Below are 24,707 nucleotides of genomic sequence, written 5' to 3'. Positions count from 1 at the left end.
CATATTGCTGTAAAAGAGACATGTTGGTGGGTGGGTTTGGGGGGGGGGGCATGGGATTGCATTTCCAAATGAAAAAGGGATGTTAAAAACACCCCCAGCAGCCTACTGTTTTTTAATTTTATGTGCAAGTGTTTAAAGGCGGCACCTGTCTCTTGTAAAAAAGAACCACACTACAACACTCCTCTGCTGTCGCCGTTCTTACTTTCTGTGTAGAGTGTGACTTTCTCTGTGTTATCCAATAGTTTCTCTAGTTTTGGCTCTAGGGATGGCAATGTTGGTAGGTTGTTCCACCACTTTGCTCTAGATTGAAATATCTCAACAACTATTGGATGGCTTGGTGCATCCGTGGCTCCCAGACCGTAATCTTTTAACCTAATTATTTTACATATTTACTTTTAACAGGCAAGTCCTCCCATGTCTTTGCCTCGTAATTTGGAGCTCCCTTCTGTGAACACCCGTCTTCATTCTCCCAGCTAATCTCGTTCCACATATCTGACCTTAAATTCCCAACCTTAAATGATTGACACGTTGAAAAGTGTGGGTTTTCTCTCTGACTGAGGTTGTGGAACCTGAGAGAGCCAGGGACAGGCCGAAAGGAAGCCTGGAGGACGTGTGGATGTGGCCCCCGTGTCTACAGGGAAGAAGGATCACTGCAATACCAACAAACTGCTGGGTTAACAAGCCACTTGCTTGTTATGACAGGGAAGTGCTGTATTTATGTTTAACTCAGAGCTTTGAAATGTATAGTGTAGCGCTGGCCTGAGGCTGATGGAGTAGCCCAAGTTGTTGGTAGTGGTTATGTTTCAGTGTGTATGTATGCAAGCGTGTGCGTTTGTGTAGGACCGCAGAACCTGCAGGTAGAGTGGAAAGGAAACAGGGCTCCATCTTTAAGCTGTTTCCATGGTGATCCCAGTGCAACTAACATTTTACCTGTTGCATGCTTGTCGCCAGACACAGAGCGAGCAGGGTGGTGGTGGAGGGGTCAGCTTTATTCTAGTAGCTATAATAATAATAACTGCTAAAAAGTTCCATCTAAAAAGCCATCTTTTGCAGGAGGTGACTTGTTTGCCTGCACCAATCACCCACTTCCACATGAAATAAGGCAACATTACAGAACAGTCATTCACATTTCCATTACTATAGATAGTACTTTTATTGTTTTTTAACACATAAATTAATGAATTATGAAAATATCATCTTTTGAAGCTCTTGATAGGTCACATGTTGCGTTTGTTATGATACTTTTATTTATCTATTGATGTGTAAGATGCCAGCAAGTTTTGAGAACATAGCTGTCTGTGAATCCATTTTATTATTATTTTTTGGTTTGTATTTATTATACAGAAATCTACATCCATCTATTATAGATCTCTCTGGGACGGTATATTATTGCTACTGTAGAGAGTGTTGTATTTTAAACTTAAGCTCTATCTAAATGTGAATGAATGTTCTGTAATGTTGACTTACTTCATGTGCAAGTGGGTGAAGGGGGATGCCTGCTTATAAATGTATTTTTGCAAGTTAGACAGCGTGCGTGATTTTCTTTGCAAATTTGTTGAGTAACCTTTGTTATAAGGTAAATTTGGAATCGATGCGTGCTCATCTGTGACCTGGATTTGAAAATCCAGGTCAGTTGTGCTTGTAGGGTGTGTCCGTCTGAGTGTCCATTCATCTTTTGCATCTAAAACCAAATCCTGTTTCACTTTGTCGGATACTAGTGTTTCTTGAATACTGAGCACAGTTGCTTATAGCCGCTATAACAGAAGACTATAACTTAAGTCCTAAGTACGTGCATTGGAGACACATTTAGATATAGCTGTCTTCACATATGGCATTTGAACTCACCTCACTGAGCTCTAAAGTGAGTAATTTTAATGACTTTCACCATCCTAGGTGAACTTTTGTGCTGCATGTGATGATGAAACCTGTGTGCATCTACTAGAAACAAGGTATGTAGCTAGTGAGAAAGGCAAGGGAAAAGATGGATTTGAGGACATGCAAGTTTAAATATATTACACCATGGTCTCTTTCAGTATGTTGTAGCATTACAAAAACCATTTATTCCCTCATCCGGCATTCCATGGGCACAAGTACTCACCTTTGTTTAATGACAACATTCAAGCTCACTCCTCAGCTTCCTTTCTTCAAGACCAACTCCTCTTCCCTTTCCAGTGTCTTTCTTCTCTCTTGTCTAATCCCTTTTTATAGAACAGACAGACAGTCTGACGGGCCTGGAGTTGGGGGGAAGCACTCCTACTTAAAGAAAGCGCCCGGGCAAATTTGGGGCTGGTGGTAATTATTTGGGCCTCATTATGGGATCACGTTTCCCCAAGTCATTCTCTGTGGTAACCGTTACTGGATATGGGGCTGACACTGTCAATAAAGCGGGGGGAAAGATGACACGCCTTTTGTTTTGACAGGACCAAAGCAGTAATGCCTCCTGTTCGTTTGCATTTGCAAAGAGAGAAGAGGCAAGGGCCTCAGAGCCTACTTTTCCAGATGCTCTGACAGAGTAAGACCCTCTGCCCTGCTCCCCTGGCACCGTGCAAACCCGGCGTCACTCTCATATCAGCCTTTCATGTAAATCTACTTAGTGTAGGGTCATGAGATACAAGGCTGTTTGATTGAGGAGTGTGTATCTGTGTCATCTATGGCGCTGAGAGCTGGACCACAGTTTGTCTGCAGAAGCCAGAGCTGCTTGATTGTTGGTCCAAGGACGGATATGACATTTGAGAAAAGGCTCAGTGCCTTGGCTTTTAGCACCCCCCTGAAGTAACCGCTGAGATTTAGGCACACACGCCTGCACCCAGAGTTGAGTTACTCACTCTCACTCACTCTCACCAGTAGATCAGCAGACACACATTCACACACACATATGTTCACATGCAAGCACTTGCTCAGGTGCCTCTAGCAACAATACATAGCTGTGCTCTCATTCATTAACCCATGCTCGTACACAGGGATCCGCGGTAAGTATTGCCCAGTAACCCGGAGAACCACATTCAGATCACTTTCGACTTCTACACTTTCGACTTCTAAAGCTTTGATTTACACCTTCAGAGGCAGATGGTAGAACCTGGATAAAACTATTTCAGGTCCATCAATCAGACATTTAGTGTGCAATACTAACTTTTAATTCTAATAACACCGGATAATTGTTATGCAAATACAATACTGAATGTTACTTTGACCAGATACATAAAATATGGGAGGCATTCTGTGAACCTTGGCAACCAAAATCTGAAGTCTTGTTGCCAGCCAGATCTCAATTTCTAAACTTAATGCTGGGCCCTTTGCCCCTGTATGCTTGTATGCAAGTGTGCGTGTGTGTGTGTCCCTGCATTTGGCAGGGTTGATTCTTCCTGATATGCACTAACCTGGCAGGATTTCCAGGCCTCAGGGCAGGGCTCCATTGAAGAAGCCTTTTGCCTTCCTCGCTCTCAGTCTTGATTTAGGCTGTATGATAGAATCATTTACTCATAGGGGTTTTTTTCATCTCGTGCTAAACCAATCTGCTTCAATTTAGTAATTTTACATGTAGCATTTCATCCAGTAGCTCTTGAGGAGCCCCATGACCTGAGCAGCTGGTAATTGAGTGGTGGAGCTTGGTGAGAGGTGCAGGCTCATTTTGCTTCCCCCGTCTAACACACACTGACATAACTGCCGCCTGGGCCCGGTTCCCTGCTGGCAGCAGATGAACTAGAAAGCTCTCTTGCTGATTATTGGCAGATGAAAAAAGAAGATCCGCAGGGCTAAGCGAGGGGAAAAAAATATTATTGACTTCTCACCGCAGCTACTATTTATTCTCCCCTTTTTCTGTCCATGTATTTGTTTTTGAGGCTGTTAGATTCCTGCCTTGGAATATTTTTGGGGTAGTCTTTGATTGAGCTGGAAAGGAATGCCTTTAATCGTGGCTACAAAGGAACCGAGGGACATGTCCCCGTCAGTTTTGCAACAGATCTAGACAGATGAGGAGGAGGAGGCGGAACGGAGGAGTGAGCATTGTTAACAGTCTGTGGGGAACTGTTTGCGTGCCCTGTGGTTTCTAGTCCCTGTGAAATGGAGACTCACTGATTTGGTTTCCCAGGCCCCTTCTTCTCAGGGCCATACAAAAACCAAATGAAGACGTTTCAGTCTGTCCTGGTAGCCATTTATAGTCTAGCGGCAGCATGTTTCTAAGTGGTAGATGGCACCAATGGTGGCACATGGAGAGTGTTCGCAGCCATCTGATTTTAAGTGGTGTGGGTATAGCTAAAATAGAAGATAATGCTTAGTCTTGTCAACGGCGCAATAGACACTGTGACCATCGAGGTGGTTGCCCTCAGAGCTTCCAAGAGCCAGAGGAAACTAAAACCAGCCGCTCCTTCTGAGCCCGTTTGGCTCAGCTTTGGGATTATTATCTGCTTTATTAGGTATGATTGCACAACCCCATGCATCAACATGTTTCATACAGCAAGATCCAAACATGACCAAGTAACCCTAAAGATTCAAAAAAGCCTTTCACAGTAAAACCTGATTCTTCTTACCGAATGTAGCTGTTTTTCAACTCTGCGATTTCCCACAAACCTATAGCAAAAAAGAGCGGAGGTCATGGCGTCAGTGAAGTAGTGTCATTAAAGGATTTTCTTTTATTTTCTTTCTTTTTCTTTGTTAAGGGCCAAGTTCAACTGTAGGCCTCTAATTTGGGCCTAGTAAATGTGGACTGGTAGAGGCAGCTGGCAGTGCAGCATGCAGGCCGGGCCCAGGGGTTCATGCTGTCTTGCTGCTTGCCTGAATGGCGACTGCCATTCTAGGTCTGAAAACATTATGCAGGGCAGAATAAGTCAAGATTGTTAATTTTCTCATTCGCCTTCAACTCTAACTAGAGAGAGGAGTTTCGGAATTTTTTTCCAGGGTGAGGGAGTCACCCTGTCTTTAATACTCAATAGCAGCGGTTCCCGACCTTCTTTTGTCAGATGAAGTGCCCCGTACCTGATACCACCCGTCATGTTCCAAACATGTTCATTTGAATTGATTTAAAACTGGATGTTACAGTATTTAACACTATCGATCGTGTAAAAATGGAAAGTGTAAATGAATATCATCATCATTAGTGTTGCTGTTACTTGTGCCATAGTAGATATATTAATTATTTGTGGTGTGAATCCACTGCACTGTACTGTCACTGTACAGGAGGTGTTTCCTTCTTACCTACTGTACATTATCTTTTACCCATGTACCCCTCCCTGAGTGTCCCCCCAAGTCTGCTTCTTTCTCCTCTCCTCACTCTCTCCCTCTGACGGACATGCACCAGCCCTTTGCAGTCCATTACGTCAATTCCCCTGGATCAGGGTGCCAGCTGTTGATGTCACCCTTGGGTCTTTTTAATTTAGGGATTTCCGCTGGGTGAGATGAGGGGGAGCCCCATGACCTCAGCCCACAGCCACATGAAGAGGCCCACCGGGGCAGAACCAGGCCGGGATGTGTCTATACAGGGCAGGGCAGAACAGGGTGGGACCGCTCCGCCGGGGTGTGGATGAGCGTAGGGACTGGGCGATGCAGGATGTTCTGTGAGCTGTAACAAGGGCTGATCCAGGAGCCCTGCGTTGGTGCCCTCTTTGCTGTCATGTGAGCAAATTAGGGATACGTGGGGGTGTTTTAGGAGCGGTTTGCTCCCTCCTGGATTGCCGTGCAAGTCCTTGTACCCGTGACAGCATGTCTGTGACTTGCAAACACTGCTGCGATCCCTTGAGCTCTTAAATGCAGCCTTTCAGCAGCTACGAATTTCCTCCCTTTCAGAGGGGATCAAATGTTCCTACCGAAGAATATCTCCCGTTGTTTCAGTCCTCAAGGCTTTGAGTGGGAGTGAACCTCGCCATCCATGTAATTGATTTTGTAGGGTGCCAAAGTTTTTCCTCTTGATATCAACTGGGTACGGTTTAGAAAGGAAACTCCTTAATTTAACACATAAAAGCTTCCATCAAGAGCAACTGTCTTTCTCTAATGGTGTGAAAACCAGCTTTAGTGCATCTGTCTAGATTGTATTTTAAAAGCTTATTTTTTCCCTCTTGTTTTCAGTCCAATCTTGATATCCATGAGGTCACGTAGTGTAGGTTACATGTTGTGTTTTTGGACAAATCTATGGAATAAACTGTATTTACAAAAGTGTTGAACAAACAGATACCAGTATTAGCTGCCTAGTGAAAGACGTAGTTTTTTCCCCTGCCTTCACCTCCCATCAGGAAGATAAATATCTTTATTCTTTACTACAATTATTGTTTTAAAAATGATCTTTTGATCTACACCAATCATAAAGCTGAACCTAAGAAAGAAATGTAAAGCCTCTGTAACAGTGCAGACAAGAAGTGCCCACCAAAGTGTAATATGTCAAATATTTCTGTTGATTGTGAGATTATTAATGGACATATGTCTAGATGTATGTGCAATTAATATTTCCACAGTACAGTGATGTTTCACACCTGGTTGAACTTTTGCTGGTTCTTTTTGCTCTGGAGCTGGCCATCTATGACCATTAGTGTGGTCAGCTGATTTAGTTTGCAATCATATGAAAAGAGGGGAAAAGGGAAGTTTTGTGTTGTCACATTTTCAAGTGACACAGTTTGACTTTAGACTTTTACGGTACGATATGATATGACATATTTTATTGTCCCCATGAAATTCGTTCTGGGCTCAGTGATGCTGCATACATTAAAAAAATATAAAACACCTAAAACTCCAGTGCAGTGAACAGTGCAATACACACACTATATATATTCAATCTCCCGACCAGTAAAAATATCCCACCAGAAATACGCATTGTTTTTAAATTTCAGATTTTTTTACCTGTTAACTTTCCTAATTCCCTTTCCTTGTATGAGATGATAACCTCTTTCTCTCTGTGTGTGATTTTTTTGCAGTATCACCCCCTGTCTCTGTGCAACACAAGTGAGGATGAGCGACAAGAGAGTGATTTTATCACCATTGTCAAACTGGAGCACAGGGTACCCCGCTGTCTGCCGCTTCTCGATAAGGTACAGATCTCACACACACACACACACACACACACACACACACACACACACACACACACACACACACACGTTGAATATGCTTCATGCATTTTTCCTAGTTGAACCTTCCGAGAAACTCCCCTCTCTGTGACCCCTTCCCCTCTCTGACATTGCAGCAGACAGATAAACCATTTTGCCATCTTGTCTTCTCTCCAGTACCTCTTCCTCTCTTGGATTTAGACTTTAAAGAGAATATGTTTTTAGAGGGAATAATTTGGCAGGAGCTTAATGTTTTGTTCAGGACGGTGATCATTCACAGTGAGGGCTCGGACAGGAGGGGGTGGGCTTAGCTCAGCGCTGCTATGTAGCAAGTGGCAGTGAGCCCTGGCTTTGGATGTAAGGCTTTCAAGCTCCAGCTGTCACTGGTCCGATCCCAGCCAGCCAGAACCAGACACTCCGTGTTCTCCATTTCTGCTTCCCTCTAATATGAACGCAGCCAGAGCTCCATAGATTCCACCCACAATGGTTTAGATGTATGTGCAATGGAGTTGACCTAAATCTCCCTTGTGTTTAAGTATTCTACCATACACACTGGCTGGCATATCCTAACTTTAAAGTAGTGTGATTTAAAACTGTTGCTATTTTTTCCTTGTTTTTCAAGTGGTGACAAATTAGCAGGCAGGAGTATAGTTAGGCGACTGCCTTTTTTTAGCCTGTGTTTTCTTTTCCCCTAATTTAAAGCCATGTTTAGGAGCTGCCCGCCGTGGCGACGATGTAGAGACATTCCCACACTTCCCCGCTCCTTTCTTCCTCCTCCTGTTGCTCCTTCAGTGGGAACCAAACCAAGCGGGCCAAAGGGGGGAAGAGGGGTGTCACTCAAGGCTGACTCCAGAAAACAGTTTTGATTAAAGCCTTAATGGCAACACTATGTTGTCCCATAAACAAAACACGGGCGCTCCCTCATGCAAAAGTACCCTTGAACAAAAGGCTGTTGCTTCCGAGTGCTTTCCCCCTCTCTGCAGATCGCCTTTGAAATCAGGAGAAGTGAAGGAGGGAGGGGTCTTTCTTGTTGTTTTGGTCATCTGGAAAGTATGTGTTGCAATAAACTCCACTCCAGCCACCTGCATCCTTGCTTCCTTAGTGAGATTCAAAGCTTTTGGTCGTGGTGGATTTATTGGGGATTCATCATGCAGCTGTTGAGGAGTTTGCTCTCGGCCTTTTGAAGAGGATGAATAAGAAGGTTTGGGATGTGTGGTGCTGGGTCAGCCGTGGTCTCTGAATGGGACTTGTTTACAGTTTAGTCTGACTGTAACCCGTCCCAGTGATCTATAGATACTCCAACGGCCACAGAGGGTTCGTGTTGCACCACACACACTCAGAATAGACTGCAAACCAAACAAAGTGAAGCTCAAAACCTTGAAGGATAAAGTTTCATTGTTGTACTTTGTTTTTATTTTGGTTTTCAGAGGCTCCTATCCTCAGCGACATCATGAACAAGGGAGATTCCTTTACTGATTTGCAGTGATTTGTACTGTCTCTATGCTGTGTCTCTATAATGCTCTTAATTTTAAATGGATCCCATAGTAGCTCATAACAGATTAGAAATGTAATCTTCTAGGATGTCTATACTGCACTTTACACTACATTATATACATTATTTTGACACTGCAGCACATCTTCAGATTAAGGAAAATATCAGACACGCCATGTACTTTTTCCAGATACCCTTAATAAGAGGTCGCCCTCTCCTGGTACATTCTACACTACTGTCCACCTCTCACCCACATCCACATGTCTGTATGAAATAAGCAATATATATTTAGATATATATTTATATCTATATATATATATATATGTGTGTGTGTGTGTGTGTGTATATAATAACAATATATTCCATTTATTTTAAAGGAAAAATGTGTTTTTTCCTGATTATGTTGAAAAGATTGTGCATTATATCTAAATGAACACATTAAATACACACATAAAATTCTTTAGTAGTAGTTTTTTTTTTCATGCAGCTCATCAAGGTTGGTGTTTCCCCCCCCAAACCTAAATTGTTAAAACCTTTTCAGAGCAACAATTCTGAAACACCACAGTGATGGTGCTCAAGTTTTTGTCACATGGCTTCTTGTTTTCATACAGTTTTACAAAGAAAAGTTAACTACAACAATCTAAAATCAGAAGTATTCAAACATTATCCAAATATAGACTTTGTACACTTATTTCCTACCGATCTCTGTCTCAGATACAGCTCACTCAATGCAATTGCGTGAATCAAAACCCTCCACCGCTCCAGTGGTTTTGCATCATTACACAACAGAAGCAGAAGCCACGGGCTTTCTCTGCCAGCATGTTGTGCTAGAAGTGATCTGTCTGCTTTCCACTAGCCAGCTTGGCGTTTCTGTTTACACTAAAGCCCTGGAAAGGTTCTCAAGCTAAGTCACAGAGCAACACATGACTCAACGAGAAAAAGGCATCGCAGCAGTGCCAGGAGGGCTACTCTAATCTAATGCTGTAAGCCGTGCTTTTTGAGACACTGAGCTGACTTTCTCCTACTCAGACTGTAGCCCTGTGAAACTCCATCAGTAAGAATCCACGGGTTTGTGAAAACAGCTCTTACACTGATTGAGTATTTGGCCCATGCCTGAACTTGTTGACTCTCACAGAAGGCTTTGCTTATTGATTCTGCTCCTCTCGGATGAAAAGGGTTTTGGCCTGATTGTGCAGTAATCCTGTTTTCTTTAACTAGGTTTTTGTGTGTGTGCGTGTGCTGTGCGTGTGCGTGTGTGTGTGTGTGTGTACTGCACGTATACTTCACCTGAGTGAACAAATTAATTTTATGACATGTGCACAATGAATATGGATGATGAGGAGTGGATAAGATGAACTGGAGGTGAATGGGGTGGAGGAGGTTCGCAGCGATTGAGCACTGAAATGACAGCTGACAGCAGCAGAGAGGAGAACAGATTTAAAGTTTGACAGCAACTACATAATTGGCTGATGGAGATCGTAGCAAAATCTGGCTGGTTTAACAAAAGGGTGAATGCACATAGTCAGTAGATTAAAGGAGCGGGCAGAGAGAGTGAGTGAATATGACAGAGAAAGATAGATGAGAATGAATGAAGCATAAAGATGAACTTACGCTGAGCTTGGGGGTGTGTTATTGGGTCACATCACTTCAGTGTCCCTTCCCAATTGTATATCAAGCCATTAGAAAGTCGGACAATTTGCGAGGAGGCAGGTTCGGAGATGCAAAGACATAAGTCACAGTTATCAAGAGGCAAAAGACACTGATGGTGTATGTCTTCTATCCATAATGTCATTACAGTATAAACAGTAAAACTACATCTACATCTAATACTATAGGTGTTATGGTGTTTCTCAAAATTAAGACCAAAAAGCTTGCTGAAGAAGAAGATATACTTTATTTAATCCCCTAAGGGGAAACCCAGTGTTTTCTCTCTGTTATTATGTTAGTATACACACAGGCAGAGATGCTCACAAGTCTTTGAGCTAGAGTCCAAGTCAAGTCTCAATTCTCTCTTGGTTATTAAATACTGTAAGTCAATAAAACTGTGACGTTGCATAATCAGCAATAAATCTGTCTGTTTTTAACTTACAGAGCACAACCATGTAGCCTAATGTACAATGTGTCTACAATTAATGACAGCTTATAAACTACTGTAAGTCAACAAACCCTGTTGAGTTTCAAACCCAGTGTAAAGTTAACTAAATAATACTGTAAAGTTACATGGTCAACAATGAAGCTGTAACCTGTTTTTAACTTACAGAGCACAACCTGTGCAATGCGGTTAATGACAGCTTATAAACTACTGTAAGTCAACACATCCTCCTGACTCTCAAATCAATAAATTGTAACCTGTTTTTCACAGAGCACAACTATAATGTGCAATGCAATCAATGACAGCTTAAACTACTGTAAGTCAACACACCCTGCAGACTCTCAAACCAGTGTAACGTTATAATTAAATAAAACTGTAAGGTTAGGCTACATGATCAACAATAAACCTGTAACCTCTTTCCAGCCAACGGCAATAATTAACGTGATGGCAGCCAGCGGGACGTAATGAATACGTTAATCGACCACCACAAGTTTGGCAAGTAAACAAACGCTCATTCGTCTTTTCATAACGAACAACAGTCAGAGTTAACCTCCCGTAGCTCATAGCTGAAGCAAGAAAAAAGCTAACGTTAGATGGCCAATGCTGAGCTAAACATGTTCACTCACCACATATTTGCGTTCAGCGCTTCTTTGTTTGGGTCTTGTTGTATGAAGTTTTAAAGCCAAAGTTTGTGATAAATGGCAGACTCTAACTCAAGCCCCCATCTCTGGGCACAGGTCTGAAATACACACACAAACACGACCCATAGCAACACACGGAGAGATGTCAGAGTGAGGGGGCTGCCAGTCAGTGCGGCGCCCCGAGCAGTTGGGGTTCAGGAGCTTGCTCAAGGCCTCCTGTGAACCTCTCCAGCTACCAGTCCACACTCTGCAACTCTGGTCCGAGCTGGATTTAGGCAGCAGCCTAATCCTTACGGACTGAGCTACTGCCGCCCCCAAAGGTGTTGTGATGTTCAGTTTTGCAGAAAATTGCAGAGATAGGTGTTTGTGCTCTTTAACCTACCCCCATTGATATAAATGGGGTGCACATCCATCCATCCATCCATCCTTCGTCAACCGCTTATCCTGCGTACAGGGTCGCGGGGGGCTGGAGCCAATCCCAGCTGACATCGGGCGAAAGGCGGGGTACACCCTGGACAGGTATGGGGTGGGCAAAATAATCAAAATACCTGTCAGTATAACGCAGTACAGCTCAACAGCATATAGATATGGTATAGATAAAAGAGGAATATTTATTGCAGGGTTGAAGTGATGGAAAATTGAGCTGGGGAAGAGCGAGGCAGACTGGAAGACTAGATGCTGCAGAACCAGGTTGGTGGCTGCAGTGCAGAGCAGGAGGGAACCCGTAGCTGAGAGTCCAGAGGGTGAGAAGCTGAGTTGAGCAGGTCCAGAACAGATCACGGGAATATTTTATCTGGGTGGGGGTCCATGGAGAGCAAACAGGATGAGCACCGTTTCCAGTAGAGGAAAGTAACAACACTGCCATTGTCATCACTCGGTTTAAAGCGCTCCCACAGAGCTGAGGGCTTCATTTTGTTTTCCCTTTGATGTGAACTGGAGCATCAAGTTCACTGCTGTGGGCAGAGGTCAGGCGTGTGGGGAAGAAAATCAATATTTGAATCCCAAAATTGAAAATCAAATGTGTACCCAATGATCGAATATTCAGGTTCAGCCTTATTATTATGAACATAAACAAAATGGCAATTATGCATTATTGGGGAAAATGGGGGAAAGATAAATGATTAAATCTGGGGTAGGCAACATTGGAGAACTAGCAAGAGAGAGATAGATTTTTAAAGTGTCAAACCAGAATACCGCCCCCTCTCTTCAAGCCTCCCTCCAAAGCCACTCCCACAAAACACATTTTCAACTAAGAAGATAAAAAATAAATTGAGCTAGTGAAATATAATTGAAGATTAATTTCAAAATGTAAGTAACTTCTTGGAGATAAAAGGAGAAAAGGGCTTTTCTCTTTTATTAGTCATTTCATTTATCACCTTTTGTCAGTTCTAGGGCTCCATATATCGCTACTAATGTAGCGATACAATTCAGGCCAGGAAGAGTAGTCCCAGTAACAGGAAATGGTTGAAAACAAGGGAAGCCTGTTGATGGAAGTATAAATCATGGCCCTTATGACAATGTTTTTGTCTTCTAGTATCTGATTGTCTGTAGGGGGTGACACTGACCTCAGGCTATTCCTGCATGCTGTTATTTTTTAGCAAAAACAGAGGTTGGAAATGCAATGGCAGCTGCCTTTGGCTTCTTTTCCTTCGGTAGCCGAGTCCAAAGTCTCCAGTTCATCAGAGACGAGGCAAGGAGGAGGAACACAGGGGAACATCTGGAAAAGGGTGGATATTTCAGCTTTTGAGAGTAAATGCAAAAAGCAGCAGGTACACAATGGACATTTTGGCTAGCATGAAATGCATCAGTGTTAGCAGACTTCTGGGTTTCACTTTGATCTCACTCCCAAGAAAATTCATTATCTGCTTGTCTGTGCCAGACAGTAGCATGGTTGCCTTCAAAGGGATAAACTATGACTTTCAAGTACTTTCTTCTGTAAGCCAACGCTCTAACTTTTGCTACTTTGGCCATGCTTTGCTAGTAGACCAGCAAGGACCATGCACCTCTCAAACCACTGCATGCAACTCAGATCATTCCTTTAAAGCTTCAACTTATATACAAAAAGCAGACACACAACCATATTCTTGCTGTTTCCAGTGTGAGATAAGCTGTAAATCGCTCCATAAAAAGTTGGAAAACCATGTAGGGACAATTAAAAAGCAGTTTTTCAGTCCACCGAGGTATTCCAAATATTTCTTCTGCTTTTGACTCTTCAGAGAATCTGTTTTGCTGTGCCTTTTAAAGATATGTCCTCCCTTTGGCCCTGTAGCCTATGTGTCATTTCTTCTCTCTTAAGAAATAACAACACTAACTAACCACGTGCCTGTTGGACCCTGACGAAACAGTTTTCCCTCCCATTTCCTCTGTTTCTAAAGTTAGGTGCTGTCTTCGCTCACTATATCAATGTGAAGAGATCTCAGTAGGAAGTAGCCTACTTAGCTTTGAGTCCAGCAGCCCAATGACAATTTATCTTACCATAACCATGATGACATTTGTAGTTTGATCAGCCTGTCGCTGAGGATTGTCTTATTTATTTTTGTTTTTATTATGAAATGGGTGACGTGGAGGTATTTTCCTGAGCCAGTATCCTCTCTCTCTTGTTCCTTTCATGATGATGCAGATATTAAAAGGGAAGTCACTCTTAGATGGTTTTAAATAAAGCCGAACAATGGGCTCCTTTGTCAGCCTTATCCACCATCCTACACAACCTGAAGGTGGTGCTGGTAATAGTGGTATGCATTTGTTTGTGTGTGTCCATGCGTGTGTGTGTGTGTGCACATGTGTAGTTGTTTTTTTATAATTGCTACAAATTCAAATTAAATTTGATATTTACTCTGAATCTTTTTAGTTGCTATTAAACAAATGGCCGGACAAGTTCTAAGAATAAATAAAGAAAATAATGCTGTTAGCTGGTAGTTTGGCATTACCAGTAGCATCTGCATAGCTGAACTGGAAAGCTACAAGACAACTCTGGGATTTTACAGTGCAAATATGTTTTACTTATAGAGGTTAGGGTTCCTCCCACAGAAATATATCAGCAACACATAGGAATAATAGTAGATATAAAGTCTCTAAAGTGTTAAACGTGTAACTGTCAAAATAAAAATCTCCATCCACATAGGATTTTACAACAATATGTAAAACCCTGTGGCTCTGTGTCAAAAAGGCTCCTCCTGATAAACTATGGCCTGCGCTCGCTCCACACGAAGTTTTATGCTTCTTTTACTTCACTATCAGGAAGTCCAATCTGATTATTAGCCCGCTGCGTGGTTCTACATGCGGCACTGTTGGTCTGTTGGTTGGTCAGTCAACCACAATTTGGCCCAGAAATGTTGCTGTAAAGTTTTATACATTCATGGTGCCCAGAAGATGAATCCTGAAGAGTCTGGTTGTGTAGCACCACCAGGAGGTTCACTTTTGTGGTTTTGAGAAGAATGTCTTTTACAGGATTAAGAACATCTATTTCCTAGATTGCCATGAAATTTGGTCTACACCTTCACTGTAACTTGATATCTTTGATATCTTTTATTTATCTTCTTATCTTTATATCTTTTATCTAGAGCCGTGCCGTCTGCGCACTCCTGCTTGTAGAATTCATAAAGAATTACTGAAGTGAAGTGAAGTGCAGAGAATTACTGAGCCACAGTAAAATATTGTCACCCAACAAAGGCCAACTCAACCTGGAACTGGTTTGAGAGTGAAAGTCATGTTCATGAAGTATCTGCTGTGTTAGAGGTCCAAGGACAGGAAAATGATAAGTGATAAGTCTTCTGTTGTCATCACACAAACAAGAGAGCACATTCCCATGGGGCTCAGCCAAAGAATATTTTAGACAAGGAAGAGACCTGAGCAACAAGAATGTCATTCAAGGTCCAGCTGCCAAAATGAACCTCAGGTTGCTGCTTGCTGACCTCAGCTTGTCTGGGAGGGCTTGTACACAATTTCGGTGATTAGCTGCTTATTAAGTACATGTAGTGGCTGTATTCATATTGTTCTGTGTTGTTAATGCCGGTCTCCTCCCACCTGAGCACCTAGTTATCTGAGAGAAACCTGGTTCCTGCCTAGATCACCCGCTGCTTATAGTGGAAATTCACAAACATGATGGAGTCTGTGGATGGAGGTAGGGCAATAACTGTACTGTACGGCAGTGTACTTTAAACACAACCTCTGTGCAATCGTGGGGGATTAGCGAGCATAGGAACAAGCCTTTAGCTCTGGGGGAGACTTTTCACGTAGAGAGCTTGGCTTTGTGAGCTGCTGAACAATGAGAGGAATACTTCAGGTTTCCCTCCTCAATGGGAAAGTGCATTCCTTGTTTTGTCACCACTTCAAAAACAAGTGGTGTACTTTGCATTTTGCAGTCATGTGTGGTTTTTGGAACAGCTTTGGTGACCTTCGTCAGGCTAAAAAAAAGAGAATTGGAAAAGAAGCATTGGATTGAATTTGTCTGTTCAGGTGAGCAGGTGGGATACAAAAGGACAGCATGGTTACAGAAAGCCCAGCGGATAGCTGGAATTAGGGCTTCTTGTCTTGCCGTGGGGTATGAAAGTGGGTTGGGCTGCTTTGGGAGATATTTTTCCCCTTCACAGCAAAGAGGCGAGTCTGCACAAAGAAATGTGGAGGAGGAATTAGAGGTTAAAATTAACTTAATGCTAAAGGGAGGCTGTGGAAATCCATCTATCCACCTCATGCCCTATTTTACCACTGATCAGATTTTGTAGGAAAGGTGCATCTCACCACTGCATTCCTACATTTACAAAACAACACATACTGGCCCAAAGCTGTTGCAAACACAGGTGTAAGCAAGCAAGTATCATTCAACCTACAGGAACATTTGAACTGCAGGTCTTCAAGTTGACAGGATCACAACACAGTGAAACTCCTGAGGATAGATGGGCCTACAGGTCACAGCTTAACAGATGTCACCTTGACCTGCACAGCTCAGTTCAGTGCTGTCATCACTCCTACCCATGATGTGTGAGTGATTTGCAGAGGGTCTGCTTCTCTGCTGCACTCTCTCCACTCACCCTGTCAACTTAAATAGGTGAAAAATTATCTGGGCTAAAGGTGCGTGCGTTATTCCTGCGGCATCTGTCGGGATATTTTCAGCATAACACACCCCAGCTGTGGCTGCAGCTCTCATCCACATGTCTTGTCCACGCTCAGTTGCTGGTGCCAGCGTTGCTAGGCTAAACATTGACTCTGAGCTACTCCGAGTAAACTTCTCTCCCTGTGCATACATACAATCTGGAAGAGCTGTTGTTTGTTTTGAGAGGTGGTGTTTTCAGATGCTGGCTGTCTTTTCCCAGCGACTGGCGATTAGCAGCTTGTTGTTCCCCCTTTCTCACTTTTCTGTTCTTCCCTTTTTCTCAGCCCTCACTGAAATGACATATTGGCTGCGTACCTGGATGTGCATAGTTACTGTAGGCATGTTGAGAGAACACAGTCTTCTCTGATTCTGCAGTCCAATTTGAACTTGTCGACAGCATCACCGCACAACTTTTATACACAAACAGTGAGATGTCTACAGTGCCGCTCAGTGGGAAGTACCTCTCCAAAATAGAAGCTGTTGGAATATCACCTGCATGTGTATATGTGTGGAGTGCAAAATATATCCGTCTAATATTTTGTCCAGAGTTCTATTTTGCCTAGAAAAAGCTAAGAAAATCCCATTGTTTCCAATGCAGTTTTACTTGCTACACAAGTTTCACAACAAGGAAAAAATAGGCAGATCCTTTACTACGCTCTAAAATATCATACATGAATTTAGCAGATTCAGCAGCTAATCTCTTTTCTAGTTCCAGACCATGTTCAAACAAACATCCTGAACATCATGATAGTGCAACATAACAAAAAGTTTATATTATTGGATTTAGACATTTGGAGACATTTGAGTGGGTTAAAACTTGAGCCCTATGTTTGTTAACAACAAATTGGCACAATTATTAGCATGCAGAATTAGCTATTAACAGTCTTTGTTTGCAATGTACCAATAGAGGTACAGACAACTATTACTGGATTACTTTGATACTAAAAAAACAACTAAAAAAACAACTTGATGATTGTCAGGCAATTTCTGGAGTTTTAATGAGCATCTTTTCCCCCATGATGTCTAAATCGATTTAAGGACGTTTATCTGTGATGGACACCATGATATCCATGGACACACTGTAAAAACGAAAGGAAAGAATATCTTCTTTCACAAGCAGTGGAAGAAGTTATGATGGTGCACACACATACAGAAATGCATAAACACTATTCGAAAATGCAAAGTGTTCTAATTAGGGCGGCACATCTCTCCTTTATCACTTCAAAGGGAGCGTGCGGCAGTCAGAGTTTCATCTGGCTGTTGGAGAAAAATGCTGCCCTAAAAATAGAGCGTCATGTCATGCTCATAAAAACAGACAGAGCCCATTCTGTGCCAAATGGCTGTTATTAAAATGCCTCTGTCCCAACCGGTTGGGAGACACCTTCAGTGGGCTGCGAGAGGGGAGGGGGCTTAATGGCGTGTGTGTGTGTGTGCGTGGTTGCAGCCAGAGGTGAGGTGTAGAGGGATGCACGAAACGTTGGGACAGATTTGGAGTGTTGGAGGTTTTGTCACAAGGACGATGTTTGTGCACTTCCTTATCAGCTCAGATTTTTGGCATTACTGGTAGGAGTTCATTCTCAGTTCTCACTCTGCCTGCAGAGCTGAAGATGTTTTTCCACACAGGGATGGCAAGAAGAATCATATGATGAGTGCTTAATGGCCCTGCAGTTACAACTGTACTATATCGCTGCCTCTCCCTGATGAATGAGGCGTTCATAGGGCAGTAACTTATTATTACTGCAGTATTAGTCCTTTGATCTTCTAGCAGTTTTTTTAGATTGGTGGCTTGTCCAAATAGCTTTGCAGATGGGATCGGGCCTGGTCTTGCCCCGACTATGGGGAGAGGAGGCCTGGAGGTGTACAGAGGCACCAGTGTGCAGGAAAACCTGACTACAGAGGCATCACACTGCAGTCTCATGGATCTTTGGTTCCTAGTGTTTGAATGGATAAAATAAATCATTTATTATCTTGTGTTTGCATCTAACCGGTTGTATTTTCGTTTGGTTTGTCGGGTGCCTGCTGTCCTTTTAACTGAGCAGGAGAAAGCCCAGTTGTGTTTTCACAGACTCCAAAGTGGAGCCCTGAATGTGAAGGCGCTGCTCTTGAATCCCTGCTCAATGAGCCACCATAAAACACCAGAGGTCGTTCTCAGCCAGGACATTCCTCTATTAATGACAAAGGCGACTGGTAAGCCTCATGGTGAAACATGAAGAGGGAAAAGAGAAGCAAACAGAAAGCAGGAGAGAGTCTGAGAGTTGGAGAGGTCAATTGGTTGATTTGAGAGGAGTGGCAGGCAGGGCAAGAGGGCAACCCTCTCCAGTCCTCTCTGTCTAGTGCTTCAAGGTCACGTCTCCCAGGTCAGAAACAGGACTGCCGACAGGGAAATGTTGCTGAGTCCTTCTCTGCGGCTCACAATCCCCCCCTGTTTGCCTACCTAATTTTCTTTCCACCCTCCCATCCTCCATCGGCTCGTCTGGCACATCCCAGATCTCATTGTGCAGGCTGAGCCGCTGGGCCTTTTTAAGATCTGCATTAGAATGTTGTTTTTATATAGCAGCAAGCGGAGGCATGTGGAGTCTCTTTTGAACTGCTCGGCAAACAGATGGAGGTTTTCACGCTGCCTTTATGAGATTAAGTGAAACATTCCCATAAAAAAGACACTTCCCCGTGTCCCTTCAACCTCCGCCGTCTCACTTTGACTCTGCCTTGCCCCCTTTTTTTCCTCTCCATCTTTGTCTGCGTCTCTTTTGCGATCTCTTTTATTTTTCTGGCTAGCCTCGGGCTTGGGCAAGGGCACAATACTGCTAAAAATGAAGTGGAAGGTAGACAGGTTTGTGTTACCAATAACTACTTCCCCAGGCGAGCAAGCGAGCACTAAGCATCTCCAGAGTTTAGAATAAACTGGCAAACAGGTCTTGTGAGTCCGGCACTGCAGGCGAAGGGAGTGAGTTCTTGTTTCTCCTCTGCAGTATGAACCTGTTTAACTCTGACTCAGGTAGGTTAGTGCCAAGTGCACCCCCCACCCCCCCACCTCCCCACCTCCCCACCCAGCTTTTAACAGGGGTTTGACAAAACAGATTCACAGGGCAGACAGTGTGGCTCTACAGTATGTAATTCACTAGAATACAATGACGCTATTTAGACTCTTTACAAGGGATAAATTCCTAAGCTATCAAGCATGGATAATTCAGGAATTTTGTGATATTTTTATGTTGATCCACATTTAACTGTTTTAGAGGCTAGATAAGATTCAGAAAGTCAGACTGTACTGAGCTGTAGTAAATTACCCACTAAGTCAGTATAGTGCTGAGTAATCATCAGATATTAAATCCTAATGTTGGGAATATCTTTCAATATGAATACTTCTATGACCTAATAATGAATATCATTTAATGTACAACCAGCAGAAACACAATTTTCAGTGGTCCACCACTTTGGTCCAGACTGAAATATCTGAACTGATGGATGGATGCCATGACATTTTGTACAGGCTTTCGTGATCCCCAGAGGATGAATCATTCTGACGCTTGGTGATCGTCTGAATCAGCTTCACATTTGTATCTTGGAACAACAACTATTGGATGGATTGCCATGAAATTTGGTGGAGACATTCATGTTCCCCTTAGGATAAATTGTAAACGATTTGGTGGTTACTGAACTTTCCTCTAGCACCATTATGTAAGTAGTCGTAAGTACATTTACTCAAGTACTGTACTTCAGTACAATTTTAAATTTACTTGTGCTTTACTCGAGTTTTTCCATTTGATGCAATTTTATACTTATATTCTACTACATTTATATAGAGATATATTATACTTTTCACGCCACTATGTTTATTTGACAGCTATAGTAGTTAGTTACTTTGAAGGTTAGGAATTTCTACTTGAAAACCTCTTATCTTATGAAACATGTTACACTGTTGTAGGTAAAACAACTTCTGCACTTTTTCCCCAGTTACATAAAATGCAGGACCTTTACAGAATATGTAAACACTGTGGTATTGACACATTTACTTAAAGTAGTTTTTTAATTAAATAATCACTTTTTTTTTTGCCTATGTGTGAAGGGATTGTAACCTCACAAATAAATGAGCTGCAAACACCAGAGATGCTCACACGTATTTGAGCTACAGTCAAAGTCAAGTCTCAAGTCACTCGTGGTTATAATGAATGTTGTATCACCCACTGTGACTGCATAGCTATAAGGAATACTGTAACTGTAACCTGTTTTTTCACTTACAGAGCACAGCCATGTAATGTGCAATGCAATTAATGACACCTTAATAACTACTGTAAGTCAACACATCCCCCAGACTCTCAAACCTAGTGTAACATTAACTAGATAAAACTGTAATATTGCATGATCAACAATAAACCTGTAACCTGTTTGCAGCCGACGTTAATAATTAATGTGATGGCAGCCAGTGGGATGTAAATGATTACGTTAATCGACTACCACTAGTTTGGCAAGTAAACAAACGCTCATTCATCTTTTCATAACAAATGACAGTTGGAGTTAAACCTTAGATGGACCCATTAGATGGCCAATGCTGAGCGAAACATGTTTACTAACCTCAGGTTACTAACCTGTTTTGCGTTCTTCTTTGTTTGCGCCTTGTTGTATGAAGTTTTAAAGCCAAAGTTTATGATGAATGGCTCAGCAGCTGCCGTTGTCCTCTCTCACGTGTGGCCGTGCGCAGCAGATACTGAGTGTTACGTAGGCAGGTTATAGGTAACAGAGGGAGGGAAGAAACAGCACGCTCATCAGACGTTTCCTAAAAATGAACATTGTTCACAAGTAAAAATGAACATTGTTCACAAGTCTTTTGAGGATGAGTCTCAAGTCACGGTGTGTGCGACTTATAGTAAGTGCGACTTTGAGTCCGAGTCTCAAACTTGAGTCCCCAACCCTGGCAAACATACCTACTTCCCTCGCATCTCTCTGTCTCTCTCTCTGCTCCCCTGACTTTCTCCATCAGCAATAGCTGAAATGTTTAACAAGCCACATACCGTGTCTGCGACTTGTAACGTAATTGGCTACCAACTCTGTTTTTGCTGCTCATGAATTCAAGCACGCACACGAGCACACGCTTGGGAAGGTAGTGGTTGCAATCTGAAACCTCACCTCTAGAGGCCACTAAAAACTAAACACGGCCCCTTTCAGGCTCTGAATAGAGGATCTTCATGCTTTTTCTGTTGCTACAGATCATTTGAACTACTGTAAGATGATAAAAACAATATCTGTGTCTTTCCAATATTATCTGGGGACCTTGAAGTGTGAACCAGTAGTTGTAAAATCTAAGTAGCTACCATGAACCACAAGCATGTGGTAGGTCTTATTTTCATAAACAAATGCCCATTGACTTCACTGAAATACAGCGTGTGTGTTCAGTTTTCACTGTTCTGGTTGTGTGTGTGTGTGTGTGTTTGCTCTGCAGAAAGACACAGCTTACTGCACAGCCTGTTCCAAGAATGAATTCCTGGAGGCTTACAAGAGCTGTTGAATGAGATGGAGGGCTCAGGGCAGGAATGATGGGAGGGAAGCAGAGGAGGGAGGCGGCTCTACACTGTAGGAGGGTTGTCAGGCTCTCACTTACAGGCCTGATTAAATAACAGGATGCTTTATGAAAACAAGAACATTACCTGCCTCTTAAAAGGCCAGGAAAGGACCTCTAATTGGCTTCCCCCGAGTCTCTGTGTTGCCGCCCGTCAGTGAGAGAAAAAAAATCCTCTGTCATGCCCCGGCCACAAACTGAGAAAAATTATGAGGGACACTTTCTCTCCCTCCTGCAGCTATGCTCTCATCAGTACTATCGGAATGTATCAACATACCGATACCAAGCCAACGAAAAAAGGGTGTCTTTTTCCACTCAAAGGAGGATTATTTCTCCCTGAATCTCTTGATTGGGTGCAATACAAACAATAAGAGATAGTGGCTCCTCTGTGGGATCGGACACTTTCTCATGTGGCAGGCTGAGGTTTTTAAACAGGCCCTCTAGATGTTTGGGGAAGTCAGAAGAAAGTGTCAGAGGTGGGGTTTGGTATGTTTGTGTTGCCCGCGAGATCAAAAGAGTCCATACATCCAGGGATCTCGCTCTCCCTCTTTACACCTCTTTCCCTGCCATGTAACCTAAGCGGTTTACATAATTATACTTATTACAGTCAATTACTGCTATAATTAAAGTATATTATGATAGTTACAGCTATAATTAATTTTAGAACAATTTCATGTGCTTATACAGCTTTATTTAATTATAGCGATTGTTCAGTGTAGCGGTAGTCAGTGTTAGTAATGCACCATTGAACTGAAAATGTTAAAAATATATTTATTGGTCACTGTGTGTACAGTATTGTAGTAGTAGTATAATAATAATAATAATAGATTTAAAGCAATAACACACATTAATAAAACATATGTAAACAATTACACATAAAACAATAAATACAAAAGGTGTGGAAGGGTATCATGGAGGATCACAGAAAGGTTAGACTATAAAAGTATTTTTTAAGAAGAGACTCTGGTCTGACTTTTGGAACCACCAGGAGAACAGCATTTGAGTACTCGGGGCCCGTGACAGCACATAGTATGTTCTGGTGCAGAGGGCAAAAATGTGCAGAAAATTACACTTTTTTTTTTATTTGTTGGAACTTGTGATGAAAATTTTTTCCATTTGCTGACATTCTATACACTTAACAATTTATTGATTAATCAAGAAAATAATTCGTAAATTCTTGTGCAGAAAATGTCAGACTTTGGCGCCCCCCAGTGGCAGTATTATAAAAGACAAACAAATTGCATGTATTATGTTTTTAATAATTTGTTTCCTGATCTCATACAGCATATTCTGGATGTGTATGTACAGTATGTAGCATAGTACATATATTAGCCTGGAAAAATCTAAGAATGCTAGCAGTGGTCGGTCTCTTGAATTTCTCTGGTCCAGCTGGGTCAAAAAGAATAGTTTGACAATTTGCTAAATACAGATATATTTGCTGTCATGTCTGTTCAGTAAATTTGCAGCTACAACCTGGAGATGGGTAATCGCACAAAAACCAAACCAAAACAGTAGTTGTTTTATATGGGGCTTCACTTTTTTTCACTTAGTTTCTTGTACGGATTAAACACACAAGATGTAACTTGTTAATAAGTGTTGACCTTTTTTTACACTATCTCACAAAGCGGATAAGCGTATTTCATAAAATGTCGAACTATTTCTTTAAGAAGCAGCACAGCTTATTAATAGTAGCTGCTAGTGAGGCTTTTAAACACTTTTTTTCCCTACGGGACATGCTTATTGGTTGTTAACCCTTGGTTGACACTCAAATTGACCGTGCTCGTTGGGTTTCAAGAGTGAAATGGAAGATAACATGATGGCGTGTGTGCGATCGAGTTGGGCCTCTCTGCTCCACCATTATGGCCGTCACTGGCGGCCACATCAGTTTCATCTGCCCCTCAGGCTGTAGGCGCTCTTTGCCCGGCTCTTTGATGTTTAGAGGATGTGTTTAGCGAGCGATAGTGTATCAGATGGAATTGGTATTTCTCGCTCACCTTGTCCTTTGCATTTCAAATGTGTGCTGTGTCACAGTTTAGCCAGGGCGTGCTAACGAGAAGGGGCAAAGAGACAAGGGACGTGCAGAGAGAAAGAGAGAGGGCGGGCTGCGCTTCAATACTGTGCGTTCTCTAGATGACCTTTCTTACCTCCAGACAGGCAGATCAGGTTCATAACTTTTTCCAGTGTCTCTCTCCTCTGCACGAGAAAGGTGGCCAAGCCCAGCTTCTGGATTTAGAGTGTGTGTGTGTGTGTGTGTGTGCCAGGATGAATGGAGGGGGGAGGAGGAGGAGTGTGTGATTCAGGCCCACCCCCTCAGGCTCAATACTTTTCCTGAGAGCTTAGAATCTGCTCACCTGCCCTGACATGCCTGCCCCTCCTGACCCCCCCCGCCACCCCCCCCAGTGGCCCCACATCAAAGTACCCCTGTGAGTAATGGATACCCAGCAGGGCCACACCCTTCCCTCCTCCAACCAACTCAGCTACCGCGCTCAGCCGGTGGCGAGCACCCGGCAATCACACGGCACACACATACAGCAATTATTCACACACAATTAGACTTAAATATACAGCTTCAAAGCTAGGTAAACACCATTTAAATCAAATCCGTGCAGCTCGGGTTACTTTTTATGTAATTTACCAAACTATGTCAACATTTAAAGTGTACAGGAAAAATAGAAATTAAAGGAATGTAGTCACTTGGAGAATTTCAATTTTCCTGTCTCTTATCTAATGTTGCTCAGTTTGTTCTTAGCAAATGATGTTTAAGCAAATCGAGGACCACTTTTTGTTGGAATCTTTATTTATAGGTAGCAA

The 24,707-nt window shown here is 42.6% G+C and overlaps 1 protein-coding gene across 1 annotated transcript in view; it reads left to right on the top strand.

The window, feature by feature from the left end:
• Positions 1 to 24,707, top strand: part of LOC119895909 (E3 ubiquitin-protein ligase RNF43) — an 85,499-nt gene that overhangs the window by 47,038 nt on the left and 13,754 nt on the right. Inside the window, 1 exon segment of the mRNA XM_038709322.1 lies at positions 6,897 to 7,010. Coding sequence (XP_038565250.1) covers positions 6,897 to 7,010 — 114 coding nt within the window.

Source organism: Micropterus salmoides, unplaced genomic scaffold (genome assembly GCF_014851395.1).
Source record: "Micropterus salmoides isolate LMB-PRFRI ecotype aquatic unplaced genomic scaffold, ASM1485139v1 Ms_hic_scaffold_9, whole genome shotgun sequence".
In the NCBI taxonomy this organism is placed as follows: domain Eukaryota; kingdom Metazoa; phylum Chordata; class Actinopteri; order Centrarchiformes; family Centrarchidae; genus Micropterus; species Micropterus salmoides.
This window is presented reverse-complemented; position numbering and strand designations above follow the sequence as displayed.